At 35.0% G+C, this 14,454-nt stretch overlaps 2 protein-coding genes across 2 annotated transcripts; one reads left to right on the top strand and one right to left on the bottom strand.

Annotated features, from left to right (window-relative positions):
- Positions 1–2,625: 2,625 nt before the first annotated feature.
- Positions 2,626–7,829, top strand: LOC141700320 (rsm22-cox11 tandem protein 2, mitochondrial-like). The gene is made up of 12 exons (XM_074504126.1): positions 2,626–2,791; positions 3,091–3,356; positions 3,799–3,872; positions 3,962–4,056; positions 4,366–4,463; positions 5,208–5,291; positions 6,033–6,113; positions 6,224–6,307; positions 6,405–6,500; positions 6,838–6,917; positions 7,072–7,160; positions 7,305–7,829. The coding sequence occupies exons 1-12, from the start codon at positions 2,662–2,664 to the stop codon at positions 7,622–7,624; spliced, it is 1,497 nt and encodes a 498-aa protein (XP_074360227.1). The 5' UTR covers positions 2,626–2,661; the 3' UTR covers positions 7,625–7,829.
- A 1,352-nt stretch (positions 7,830–9,181) lies between these two features.
- On the bottom strand, positions 9,182–13,743 carry LOC141700321 (uncharacterized). Its single transcript, XM_074504127.1, has 8 exons — positions 13,474–13,743; positions 11,867–13,005; positions 11,657–11,747; positions 11,352–11,509; positions 11,203–11,254; positions 10,344–10,423; positions 10,168–10,261; positions 9,182–10,046 (listed from the first exon to the last, which is right to left on the bottom strand). Exons 2-8 carry the CDS (start codon positions 12,974–12,976, stop codon positions 9,484–9,486), a joined length of 2,148 nt encoding a protein of 715 aa, XP_074360228.1. The 5' UTR covers positions 12,977–13,005; positions 13,474–13,743; the 3' UTR covers positions 9,182–9,483.
- Between the last annotated feature and the right edge of the window lie 711 nt (positions 13,744–14,454).

Below are 14,454 nucleotides of genomic sequence, written 5' to 3'. Positions count from 1 at the left end.
TATTTCTCTTATACATAATATGTTTAAACTGATAGAAATTTCATATTATTGCAGCATTGAAGTCATAGTAAAGGACTACTTTGAAGAAAAATACATCAGAACAATTTAAAACCGATGTCAAATATGCTTTAAGACATCGGCTCACAACCGATTTAAAAGGCCCCTACATTTAATATCACATGCAAAGACATCGGTTTATTTTTTAAAAGACATCAGTCCACAACCGATGTCTAAGGCCTTTTCTAGTAGTGTTGCCCTGCTACTCGTCTTTCTCTTACAGGGTTTTGTGTATTGCTGGGGGACTCCCTTATTTCCGTGGAAGTGTAAGAAACAACAGATTGTGTCCCGCTCCTCCGCAGAGGCGGAATATAGGTCTCTTGCTGATACCTGTTGTGAGTTAACTTGGCTTGTTTCATTGCTGTCTGAAATGAAGATTTATGGATTAACTCTTATTCAACTGTTTTGTGACAATAAATCTGCCTTATACATAGCGTCAAATCCAATTTTTCATGAACGGACCAAGCACATTGAAATAGATTGTCACTTGGTCTGTCAGAAGTTACAACAAGGTGTTATTACAACTCATCATATTGCTTCTGTAGATCAGCCAACAGATGTTTTCACTAAAGTTTTGTCTTCTTCTCAGCTGTCTTATCTCCTTTCCAAGTTAGGTGTCTGGGATTTCTCTTCGACTTCTAACTTGCAGGGGGATGTTACATATATCGAGGCTGTACTACACTCATCTAGTGACATCATTCCAGCACAGCTTCATTCCAACTCAGCAAAGTTAGTTAGGGAGTTTGTTAGAGTAGTGCGGTCTTAAGGATCTTGATATATAAGTCAGTGTATTTTGTTATTTCAGATATGTAACAAACATTATACTTTCTATTTTTATAATCTCTTCTCTGATAATACAATTACTGTGTGCTTAGTTTTATAACACCTGTGTCAGTTTATCACAGTTATTGAGAAGGGGCTCCCTATCAATCTAAGGAGCACTATGGTTTCCAGAGCCTTAATAGTGTTGGAAAACTTTCATGACATTTGAATTCGACAATTGTAGTTTTACAAAAAAATATACAATATCTTTTATTCTCATGATTTTACATGTATTTTATGTCTCTCTCGTCTACGGAAAGAACTGATGGCCAATTTAAAAAGGTTATATAAATATTTTTCTAACAAGATGCTACTCCCTCTGTTCTATACATACCGAAAATTGAGAGCATAATTTTTTTTTGGGCTTTTTTGAAAAATACCCAAGGTTAAAAATATTTTTACAAAAATACTGTCACTTTTTTAAAAAATTTGCAAAAATACTTTTTAATTTGCAAAAATATTATTTTTCAAATTTTTTTTACAAAAATACGGTTTTTTGGCGCCCGGAATCAACTGCATGCAACCTTTGATGAGTTTCTGCAACTACATGCAACCTCAACCAAAAAAACTTTATTCAACTAGTTGATTCTTGTTGATTTTGGTTGATTCCGTATTTTTGCAAACAAAATCAGAAGATAGTAAAATTGTAAAACTTGTATTTTTGGTAAATTCTCTTACTTTTTTCAGGATTGAAAAGGCAGTTTCAAAATAAAATTAATATATCTTTTTTAAGGGAAATGACATCAATATCTCATTTCGTTAATGTATAAATTGTCATTTCGTTAATGTGTTAATTATAATTCAAGAGCTTTTTCCTTTTTACGGTATAATGAAATTTGGGCACGTAATTATGTGATATGAACGCCATCATCAAAATTTGATAACAGCGTTCATATCGTCATTATCAAATTTTAATAATATATTTAACCTATTACACAAGAGTCTGGTAAAAAAATATAAAGTTAACCTATATTTTAGATATTTATATGTTTTACTACTCTTTATATTTGAAAAAGAAAATTTAATTTTAATATTCGAATTAGAGAGGGTATATAAACAATTATCAATATTAATTAATTTTCCTTTATATAAAAGATAATCAAACATCTATATTATATACCACAATAACCGGAATGGGGTATAATTTTTAAGTTTGGTTGAACCCTCATTTTGGTTATTCATTTTTATCACGACAGTCGGATATTCTTCATCAATTAATCAGAGCCGTTAGATTCAAATACTAAAAAAATACATTCCACGAGTTCTCAGGTTCGAATCACGTCAACAACAAACATTTATATTATTATTTATAAAGATACATATAAGTTAGCAGGTTCAAATCTTACCAACAACGAATATTTACATTATTATTTATGCATCAATCATATACTATTTATACTATTTGAACTTAATTTGAAATCATGTACAATGAATAATCATTATTTAGTATTTAATTATTTATATGAAATTTTAATAAAATTATAAAAAATTAGAAATGAAAATATATAAATATTAATCAATACTCATGCATCGCACAGCCCCGGGAATGAAAGTTTTATTCCTGTTGTAAGTTAGCAAAGATAAATATGCATGTCTTTATAAAAATTTAATTCCGGAAATATAATTGCGAAGATTTGACACTATAAAATATCCAACATAGATGGGCCTTCCTAAAAAAAAGACATAGATGGGCCTTGTACTAAATTCAAACCCGAGCCCAATCCCTTAAACCCCTTTCCTCTCTCTAAAACCCTCCCCCCAAAAAAATCAAAAATCAAATCAATGGCAGCCCTAATCTCCGATGCCCTCCCCAAATACACCGCCGAGACCCTCCGCTCCGCCGCCAAACAATCCCAACGATATGCCGTCGTGCCCCCTCACCTCCGCCAAGCCATCGAAAACTTTCTCCAAGGTATCATTATTCTCGGGACCGGAAAATTTTATTCATTTATCGAGATTATAAATACGCATTTTCAATTATATTAAAAACTAAAAAATGTAAATTAGATAATAGATAATTAAGATCATTATTTTTGTGAAATGTAGAAATGTTGTTGAATTGTGGTGGTTTCGGTACTCTCGGGACCGGGAAATATTATTCATTTATCGAGATTAAAATACGCATAATCAATTACTTTAAAATCTGAAAATGAAAATTAGATAATTGAGATAATTATTTATGAGAAATGTTGTTGAATTGCGGTGTTTCAGAGAAAGAGGAACCGCATATGAAGAGAAATGTGTTGCGATTATCAGAGTCGTTTAACGATATAAAGGATGTCAATTTACAGTTAGCTACCACAACTTCGAAAGAGCTGGTTGAAGATCCTCTTAAGTCGATGGAGAGTTCGAAACGGTGGAAAATTAAGAGCTCATATGGGGACACTGGACTTAAGTATAGGGAGGATCAGACTGTTGCGTATGTTGCTTCTCGTATGCCTGCTGTTTTCTCTGCTTGTCAGAGAGTTCTCAGAGAGGTGGAGTTACTCGTAGTTGCAAATATATGATTTTTGCTGTTTTTGACAGGTTGTTTAAATAGTGAGGGAATTAAAGAATTTATAATACTGTATTTGATTGTGAGGACTGTAATTTGGTAGGAAATTAGAATGTTGCAAGAATGTTTTTGGTAGTTATTTTGAAGATTGAGCGTAGTAATATAGTTTGCTTTGATTATCAAATGTATGAATTACGCGGTTTTAGAGTTGATGATATATGTTGCGAGGATTTTTAAGTTGGTAGGAAATTGAAGTGTTAGAAATAAATATGTGGTACTGATGTTGAAGATGAACCGAAGTGCTGTAGGAGTATTGGTAGATTTAGGATGAGGTTAATTTGAGTGCTTGGTGCTTGTGTGTGCATTTTGATGTTTTGTTGAGTTGTTTTTACATGGACATTGAGATTTAAGTTTTCTGATTTTAGGTTCGGAGAAGGGTTCCTGGTTTCTCGCCACGTAGGGTTTTGGATTTTGGTGCTGGTACCGGTTCAGCTATGTGGTGAGCAATTAATTTTCATTGTGCATGTGTGATTTGTACATGTTCTTTCTTCTTTTGTTACTAGCTTTTACATCAAAATAATGCTGTAGGGCAGTGCGAGAAGTCTGGCCACGATCTTTGGAGAGAATTCATTTGATTGAGCCGTCACAGTCAATGCAACGCGCTGGGCAGAGCCTCATTAAAGGTGAAATATACTGCTTTACCATGTCATTTACCCACGCGTTCGTAAGATTTAGTTCTGAAATGAATGCTAACTAATTTGACGCTTCATTAGTATTGAAATGTGTCAACCCCCACGAGTTATTAAAGATATCAGATCATATTTTCCTTGCTGGTTATTCTACTTTTCTAACTTTCCTCTGCATATCTTTTGTCGGTATATATTTGCACAATTCAGACAGAAGCTCTGTTGCATTATTGACTTTAAAAAATGCAGCTAGCAATATAAACATCCAAATAGAAGCTCTAACTTGGTTACAAATAATTGTTGTAGATCTAAAGGATTTGCCACTTATTCAGAGCTATAGCAGCATTCAAGCCCTAACTCAGAGCATTAATAAGGCTGACCGGGAGCACGACCTTGTCATTGCAGTAAGTTTACGATGTTACATTTACACGGGTTTGATGAAAACACATTAAAATAGGATATTTCTATGTTGCAACACTTTAAATTATCTATATTATCGTGGGCGATGACTTTGTTTGAGGCATGGTGACTTTGGACATTGGGGAATTGCTTGCATCAGGCTTGAGAGGAACAAAGTGTGTGGTGTGTGTTGTGATGGATTCTTTTAAGAGCACAGACTTTTGATTTGGGAAAAAAAGGAAAATTAAAAAAGATGGATGCCATTTGCTAGATCTCGAGTCAAGATTGATATACATACAAATGTACTGGCATAAGTACGAGTTTATAGCTTAGGTCTGGTTTAAGCCCGAACATGTTAGGCTATAGTCTATACCTTCGCCTCACTAGGTAATAAGGTGTATGTGTATGCATCACTTTTCCCTCATACCTGAAGCATTTGCTTGCTTACATCATTTCATGTGGTGATGACTTGTTTGCATATTAAAGCATTAGGAAGGTAAGACCTAAATTATGCTAACTCATCATACCACAACTATGCTTGACAAGTTAAACTTAAAAAATTCCCATCATGCCCGAATTGGTGCTCTTTATTTGTCTCTCTAGGCAATAAGTTGTAATCACTTTGCTCACACCTCACATCTAACCCACTGATGTGTGTGTGCGCATTAGTGCCTTATTCTTTTATCGTTGCGTTAAATTCCGATTAATAAGATTGAAAATCTGATGATATTTTGTTACTTTCTGTGAAGTCTTACGTTCTTGGAGAAATACCCTCATTGAAAGACAGACTAACTATTGTTCGCCAACTTTGGGATCTGACTCAGGATGTTTTGGTGAGTCTTAAGTTCCATTTAGATTTTGTATATGTACATTAAATTTTTAAGTATTGTGGTTACTTTTTACATACCTGAATTTGGGGTTAATATGCAAATAGCAATGTACATTACTAGTATCTTGTACTACAAGTTTATGCTCGTTATGCTTGGGTCAATCATAATCTGGTTGGTTAAAGATATATCTTTCCTGCAATTAGAAAAAAAAAATTGTATGGCAGATATCTTCATTTTATGATTATCCTTCCCAGTTTCATTGGATGTTATCATGTCCCTTCACTAATTTTTGTAGACCTTCCCTTTTTCCTTCCTGTTCTATATTGATGTGAATTATTATATTCTTTTACGAGTACCCTGAAGAGGACCATCAGTGTGGCACAAATAATATAGAGGAAACATGTGAGACAAATGGCACAGCCTATGAACCCAAAACTAGCATTACTTAGTCCTACACTAATCTCTCCCATGATAATCTTGTTTGCAGAACATTTAACATTTTCAATAAAAGCTATAGTTGAAAGTTTAATTTGAACTTTCAACTTTTACTCACTGTTGAAGTATCTCTTTTTTTATCTCCAGATGACCACTATAAGCAATAGAATTATCTCTGTGAGACTGCCTAATACTTCACCTTTTCTGTCTTCAATGTTTATCCAACTTCGCAATATTTTATTTTTCAAATTGTATCTTCTTAAATGCTTTGAGTAGTCGGTTCTTATAATAATCTTCTATATGGAGCAGGTGTTGGTCGAGCCTGGAACACCTCATGGAGCTAATATTATATCTCAAATGCGATCTCATATTCTATGGAAGGAAAAAAGGGTATAGATAATGTCCTTTCCTTAACTTTACTTGAAAGGCTTGATTTTTACTTTTACCCAGGGAGGAATTTGTGTCAAATTTTGAGCTTTATTATCTTCATGGCACTTCAGAAATGCCGCAAATTGGAAAATACACCTAATGATGCTTCTAGAGATTTTATGACTCTCAAAAGTGATGCGCATATAGTTGCTCCAGTGAGTTGAATCTTCTCTTAATTGTATCAATTTTCCTGGATAACTTGTTTTGCCTTTCAGACTTTAACAGTGCATTTTTTTCATCAATTCATTGTAGTGCCCTCATGATGGTGCTTGCCCTTTAGATAAGACTGGAAAATATTGTCATTTTGTTCAACGCCTGGAGAGGACAACATCACAACGTGCATATAAGGTTAATATCTGAAGCAAGTCATATACTATACTTGTTTTTTCTAAGTTGTTAGATCATCAATTTTGTGATTTAACCACATGTATTGCTGAACAGAAATACATGTGGTTGTTGCATAATGAACAGGACATACATGCCTATCTCATGCAAATATGACATTGCTTAATTCTTATTTCCCTGTCTATATGGTAGATTTTTACCCTCTTTTCTGTCAAATTGTGTTAGATCTTTTCTCCGCTGTTCATGCTACAGAGTGTAATAGACCTTTAAAGTTTAGGGGAAATATAATGCCAATCCTGATGGTTCTCTTTTTTTTTTAATTCTTTTTTGTAATATATAGAGATCCAAGGGCCAGCCGTTACGTGGCTTTGAGGATGAAAAATTTTGTTTTATTGCCTTCAGACGAGGACAACGACCAAGGCAAGTACAGTGTTCATGCGCGACAAAATTCACATTTATATAACTTGGGCCATTTTTTTTTTGTATATCTGTTGTAGCTTAATGCGCATTAAATGTTCTTCTGATCAGTTTCTATTGTATTTTTTGGTTATTGTTGCGATTTTGTAATGAACAGAGAATCTTGGCCGCTTGATGGTGTGAAGTTTGATTCATTGAAGGAGCAGCATGATAAGCGAAATCCAGAAGATTTTGAGATTGACTTGGGTATGTCCTTTATGCACAAGTTAATACTGATTGCAAGTTGGGCAATGAAAATTATCACTTGTCTATTCAGGTTGCGGAGCTTTGCAAAACACTAATCATTTTTTTAGTTCAAAATTTTAATTATTTTTTACACAATGTTGACAGATGATCAGTTTGATTTAGATGCTGAGATTGTTCCAGAAGAAGAGGATCCCCTTTCCTGCGGCTCTGATATCGCAAATGATACTAATGAAGATGAAGATGAAGATGGAGAAGTGAGTCGTGCTGATCTTGGGAGTGGCTGGGGAAGAATTATTTACAGTCCCCAAAAAAGGGGAAAGCGGGTTGAGATGGATGTTTGTCGAGCAGTCAATCGCGAGGGATCAGAGGGTGTTTTTGAGCGGATTGTTGTAACAAAGGGTAAAAATCCTGCACTGCATAAGCAGGCAAAAGGATCTCAGTGGGGAGACCTGTGGCCCTTTTGAGATGAGAGACTGTTTGTCTGTTCTGTCCGTGAATAATGTCAAGAATCCCGCTGCTGAAGGCAAAAATTATTTTCGAGGACAGACAAATGGCCAGTTAGTTTCTATTATGTATTGAAGGAGATGTAAATAATCTGTTGTGAAATTGATGAAGCAAGTTACTTGTTAAATATAACACATCTAACAGGTGGGTGGACTCCTCAAATTATATCTCAAGTCTCAACATTGTGAAATGTCCTGCAAATGTTTACTTAGACTTATTTTAAGCATGACACTATCTATACATAATAGAAGGGAGACAAAATATAATGGCGTAATCATTAATTCAAAATAAAGGGATGTCATTATCATGCTCCACCAGTTATTTGTCATGAAACCTAGACCTCATGTTTGCAGGATTAGAGGGTCGAGCTTTGTATTTTAGTTATTAAAATGAATGCAATTCTTGGGGGACATTTCTGACTGGGATTAGATTTAGCTGCCCAAATGCTTTGATATTAGCACGAAAATGACGTTTCATCTAGAGTCTTGCAGATGAGAGAAAATAGAATAAGAGACGTGGGGTTTTTGTTGTTTAACTCTACAAAAGTGGTAATATATATTTACAAAAGTGATTTTGCTAGTACCTTTTATTTTTACAAAAGTGATATTGACATATCGATGCAGTTGAAGACCAGTAATTGCTCACCTACATGTCTCCTGATCTCTGTTGCAGCATCTTTATGGGTGGAAAAATTAAAGAATGACTAATGGTGACATCTAGAAACCTCCAATTCATACCACCAAAATGTTTGAGATGAACAGAAATTTTGTTGAGAATTTTGGTCCATAATATTACTCATTAGGTTGACAAGTGAAACTTATGTATTGACATGCATATAACAGAATAAACATTCAAGGTATGATATGCAACACAAAATTGCACGTAGTAACTCGATTCGTCGCCTTCTTGTAGTGTAGTGCTCGGACTATTCAGTTTTTGAAGATTTTCAAGACTCCTTAGAAGTTCTGCAACTTCATTTCATAATTTATCAAGCTTTCAAGCCACAAACAATGAAAGGGGTAAAACACTCGACAAGGGAGTTCTATAATCATCAGCAATAGCATCTAAACGGGATAATCCGTTCCGAAAATGCAAATATATTTCAACCATCATGCACAACTTGCACAGAGAAAACAATGTGAAAACAATGAACCATACTGCTAGCCTTCATCTTTCCAGAATATCGAATTCTATCACTATGATGTGGAAGTCACTTTCGGGCTAAAATCCGCCCAAAGAATGGAGTAGAAGCTGGGCTCACAGAAACATATTATGGAAGGTAATACATCAACAATCAAGAAATGTGAAGTACTGCACAAATAATATCTGTAAAGTAGTCACTATTAAGATACAGTAGCAAATCGCATGCGAAATGTTCTTGATATCAGACATCTATCTACCAAACAAAGAACAAATTCATATGCTTTACTACAAATAAATCAAATGGGTCCATGAGCACATGACCACCTCTACAATTCTCAACTCACATCACTAAAACTAACATGGTCAATAACAAATTAAAGAATCATATATGATTGATATTTGAAATTGATTATGCTACAAAATAAATTATAGCCACTCGTAGTTGACAACTGGCCTATTTTGTATGCCAAGATTTTTGGCACAGCTCCACCTTACCATCTATTAAGGGGCCACGCCGTGGCACCCAAAAATTTGATTTCTATTATATACGTATCTATAACCTATCTATCTACACATGGTGCCTGGACAAACACCTGAAAGAGACTAAACTTGGGTGCCTGGACATACACCTGGAACTGGAAGAGACTACACTTGCAAAACCACGGTTAATTTGATTTCATAGAAGGATAGGTAAACCATGATTGAGGTATGATCTAATTCTTCCGTCCCAACCAGCAGTTACGATAACAAGACCCCACAAGTTAGGAGAATTAAATGTGTTTTGATAGGCAGTCTTCAAGAACTTGTACTCAAATTTGCGCAAAGAAGATGAGACCGCCTTTGGACTTGAGCTGGGTAATTTTTCCTCTGGCCATGTAGGGGGGCTCCTATACAAGGACTCTAGCGAAAACCCTCGGCTCATAGAAAAGCAATCGGGGGAAGTCCCGGGTATTTTTTGTTGCAAATCGTCATTTATATGCTTATTTTTTGATACACTTCCCGGATGATCATCACCTGAAAATGTTGGAGACGGGAGTGTTCTTGGAATGGACCAAGGTATAGCAACCGCCGCATTGTGGGATAAGAAGCTCTCAGATGAGACAATGTTTTTGGGTTTAGTACCTTGGTCCTTGCTGTTGTAATTCCACATAAAGACGTTTGAGTCCTCTGAAACTGAGATGATGTGTTTTCCGTCTGCTGTGAAAGATGCAGACATATGGCTTCCTGAACTCCGAGTGCCTAATAATGATGTGGACCAATGAAACAATCATTAAGACAACACAACACCATGAACAACAGAAAATATCCCCTAACGAATTTAGTGGTTGATAATAAATAGCTCAGAATAGTTAGTACTCACCCTTAAATTTGCACATGACATTAACCCCACTAAGTATTCGAACTTGGGAGTCAGCAGAAGTAACCATCACTTTGCTTGAATCGCTTGGGCAAAACTGGACAAAATAATAAAATATGAGAATTGCTTGTATGAAAGCACTTGTATCTTCCACAAAGAAAGTGCAAGTGTGCAACTACCTGAAAACCAGTTACCCTCTTGCCTGTAAACTTCTTTTTCCCCTGTAAACAGATTTGAGCACCCATATGCAAGCGATTATCTGCCCACAGAATGAACAATCTAGCATCAGTATTACTAAATAATTACAATATTTAATAACTGCATTGATTTATTAATTTTAAGCTAAATAAAACCCAAAACCCAATAATCCTATGAAGAAAACATCATTTTTAGGTATTAAATGAGCATTCAACTTGCTAAAATAAAAAATATCATACAAGGGCAAATCTCTATTTCTTAGTGCAAAAAAGTTTGTCAAAGTCTCAACGCGATAAAATATGTTGGTGAGGAGTGAGGACTACCACGATAGACACTATTTATTCTTGCAATGTTCGGTATTTATAAATTTGCCATCCGCAGAGGTCACTACAAACCTGTTCACATTAACATAGATCCAACATAATCCAGGCTGGAAAACTTACTCCAGTGATACGATGAAATTATTTCCTAGGGCCTAGGAAAATTGGCGGGGTAATTCTACACTATTGACTTCAAGGCATGTCTAAAAAGTTGACGTGTTCACGTAAATGGTAAACCAAATTGCCATCAACGGATTATAGAAAATTGTAAGAATGATGTACTTGCATAAAAACAAGTGAAAAATAAAGAGATGCTGTAAATTGAATAGAGCTCTTAAAAAAGGAGGCAGATAAGACAACCAAGAACATATAGGCTCTTTAAATACATGCAATAGAAAGGCATGGTAAACCCTCATGATTTCAGGACCAGAACTGTATAATAGATTTGAAATTTAGAAGTGCATTGCAAGAATAAACAAATAAGTGAAAGTTAAAAAGATAATTACAAAAATGTGCCTACCCAAGATATCATAGAAGTGGCAGTTTCCGTCCATTGTGCCCACAATTCCTTGCTGTGACAATCAAAGGATGAAACAAGTTAAAACAATAATTCTTCAGTTACAAATAATTAGATAAAGATGTAAAAATGATGAATGATGCCTTTCTAACCTTGCCATTTGGACAGTAACACACAGCCGTAACTATTTCTTTAATATCAATCCAGTCAACTACTTGACACCGCTCTACTTCCCAGATGCGTACTTTCCCGTCTATTGAACCGCTGATGAAAAGGTTATCATCTATAGGATTGAACTCAACACATGTAACTGCACCAATGGTAATAAAAAGTATATGAATAACTGTTGTTAAGAAATGAGTCAAAATCGGAAGAAATATTTGAATCCTGAACTGTTGAAAGTCAAAACTATAATATATTTTAACAAAATTTAATCACAAAAATAATTAGGCCTCACCGTAATTATTATGAGAAAAGACTCCGAGGCACTGTCGGTGTCCTACTTGCCATATACGAACAGTTTTATCAACAGAGGATGACAGCAGATGCTAAAAATATACAAAAAAAAACAAAATCAGAAAAAATATATTGCAGGTACTAAAACCTTTGTCATTGACAGTGAACTGTGATCAAAGAAAAAAACAAAGATATCATTTATTATACTCACCCCTTTCATAGACCAGGAGAGGGCCAAGACCTCACCACTGTGTCCATAGAACTCGTACACAGGTTTCTCCATTACTCGGAAAACCTTAGGTGGAAGAATAACACAAGATGATTTTGACTTGCTCAATTTTTTTACCCTGCTGATCATCTCTTTATCCACATTAAGTGGAGTTAATTTGGAGACATGATTCAACGAAAAGTATAGACAAGAAGGATCATTATCTAAAATCTCAAATGTGTTTTGCCTCTCATCTTCCACTACCTTCCAGACACGCACTACACTGTCCTCACCGCCCGTAGCTAGGTACTGGCCGTCATGACTGAACTTCATAGTTAAGATTGAGCCTTGGTGTGCAGGGAAATCTTGTTCAGCGTGAACAGCTGACAACTCTTTCAAGTGCTTCTTATGCAAACGAACACGAACAGAGTCAACACCATTTCCATGCTTTGATTTGACTTCCCCTTTCCTATCAACTTTTCGTGCCACTGCACCTAACTTCTCGAGAAAACTACTCTTAACTTTCTTCTTTACATCCGCCAATTTGCTTGTCTCATTTTTCTTCTGCAAGAACTGCTGAACAAAAGTGGATGAACCGACAGCTTTCTGAAACTCTTCAGCTGTTACCTTTCGATCTGTGCCCACAATGCGTAGTTTGCTAAGCATTCCATCAGGACCCAATTCATCAACTAGAAACTCTGAGCCATCATCCAAATTTCTGATTCTATGCATAGGATTTTCCGACATACCATCAGCTTGTGCTGACTCCAAATCCTCATTAGTCTGACAAGACAGAAAAGAACGGCAAGACATAAATCGATCTATCAAACCTGAATGGATGGGTTCATCCTTTCCAATCCCATCTCCATTCCGCTTAAGTTCATCACAATCACCCATATCCTCACTCCCACTCGGATGCCTATTCATACTCAATCCCATCCATCTCAAGAACCTCTCACGCCGTTCATGAACAGTTTCCATGTTCTTTGTCCAGTACTCATATTTAAAACTATTAGAAACACAACAATCATCAGAGCAACCTGAACTCAAAGAACTGACCTCTTCACAAGCATCAACAAAATTATCTTCACCGTGACAATAATTACCCATCATTCTTCAATTTCAATTCAACCCATAAAAACCTAATCCAACCCAAATAAAACAACACAATCAGAAAACACAACTCTTACCCTAAACACAAAACCAAAATCTCAGCAAAAACATTCAAAAGTTCCCATTTTTATCATAAAAAACACTCAAGAATCCTAAAATCAAAACCATAATCTTAAACAAAAACCACCAAAGTTCCCATTTTTATCACAATTTACAAAGAATTTCACAAACCCCACAATTCAATCACTCGATTGAACCATCCAACACAAACATTAAGCATCATATCAAGAAAATCCCAATTTTTACCCCTCAAAAAAAAGATCTACTCTACTTCACAACCACAAAAAACAACATGGCATCAAACAAACCAATCACAATCAAAGCAAAATCAATCAAAACCAACCAATCTAATCAACCAAACAATCCAAACCCAAACACAAAACTCAATAAAGACTCAAACTTTACATAAATCTGAAAGAACCATCCAATTTTCTCACCTGGGTATTTCTGAATTATGGTCAAACACCTCCCAATAGTGCAAAAGATGAAGAATTTTCTTGTTTTATTGTTGAACAAAGACTGGTATAGTAGAAAGATTCAATGAAAAGGGGCTGAAAGAGGCGATGCTTACTAAAGAGATGAGAATTGAGAAACACCCAAAAAAGGAGAGTTCTGAGAAGAGTCCAGAGGAGTAGGTTTGAAGAGGCAAATGGGTATTTTTTTTTCTTTGTGTGTATTCTATCTATCTATCTTGTGTATATTTTTAGTACTTGTAGAAGTAGTAAATTAGTAGTGGCAGTATATTTCATTAGTCTATAACCCACATGAGTCATGACATAGGATTGTATGTGTGGTTGAGATTATAATTCTTAACCCATGTGTCCGTTTGGTATGATCAGGGGATTTTAACTCCTCGATTTATGATTAACCATGACTCATGAGGGATGTTAGTATTCTTTAGTCATCTGGACAAAGTCAAACCCAAATCAATCGTTAAAAGTAAAAAGGATTTTTCTAATATGTACCATTGTCATTGTCAGATGTTAAGCAAGTGAGATATAAGAAAGTGTAATAGATGAGTTGTAAATGTTTGATTTGTGGAAAGCTCGTTATTAATGATTGACCTCCCTGCATGCATAAAAATCTCCATCAATCAAATTTTTACAACACTTCCTTAGCATGTGCTCATGGGCACACATTAGATAAACCGAAAGTAAAAATAGAAAAAATGATATTAAACACGTGTTTAGGGGAGTTATACGAGTATGCGACAGAAATTATGAGTGTAATTATGATTTTGTTAAAAAATTAAGCTTTTACAAACTCTTTAAAATTTAGATAATTATTTGTAACTTTTTAATTTGCGCTAATAAAATAAGAAAATACTATTTTTGTAAAAATTTGATTAAATTGGTAGTCAAATTTGAGAAACGGTTTACTTCACAGATATGGGAGTTTGTTTTATTTAAAAATAAGTT

Source organism: Apium graveolens, unplaced genomic scaffold (assembly GCF_009905375.1).
Source record: "Apium graveolens cultivar Ventura unplaced genomic scaffold, ASM990537v1 ctg2138, whole genome shotgun sequence".
NCBI classification, from domain to species: domain Eukaryota; kingdom Viridiplantae; phylum Streptophyta; class Magnoliopsida; order Apiales; family Apiaceae; genus Apium; species Apium graveolens.
This window is presented reverse-complemented; position numbering and strand designations above follow the sequence as displayed.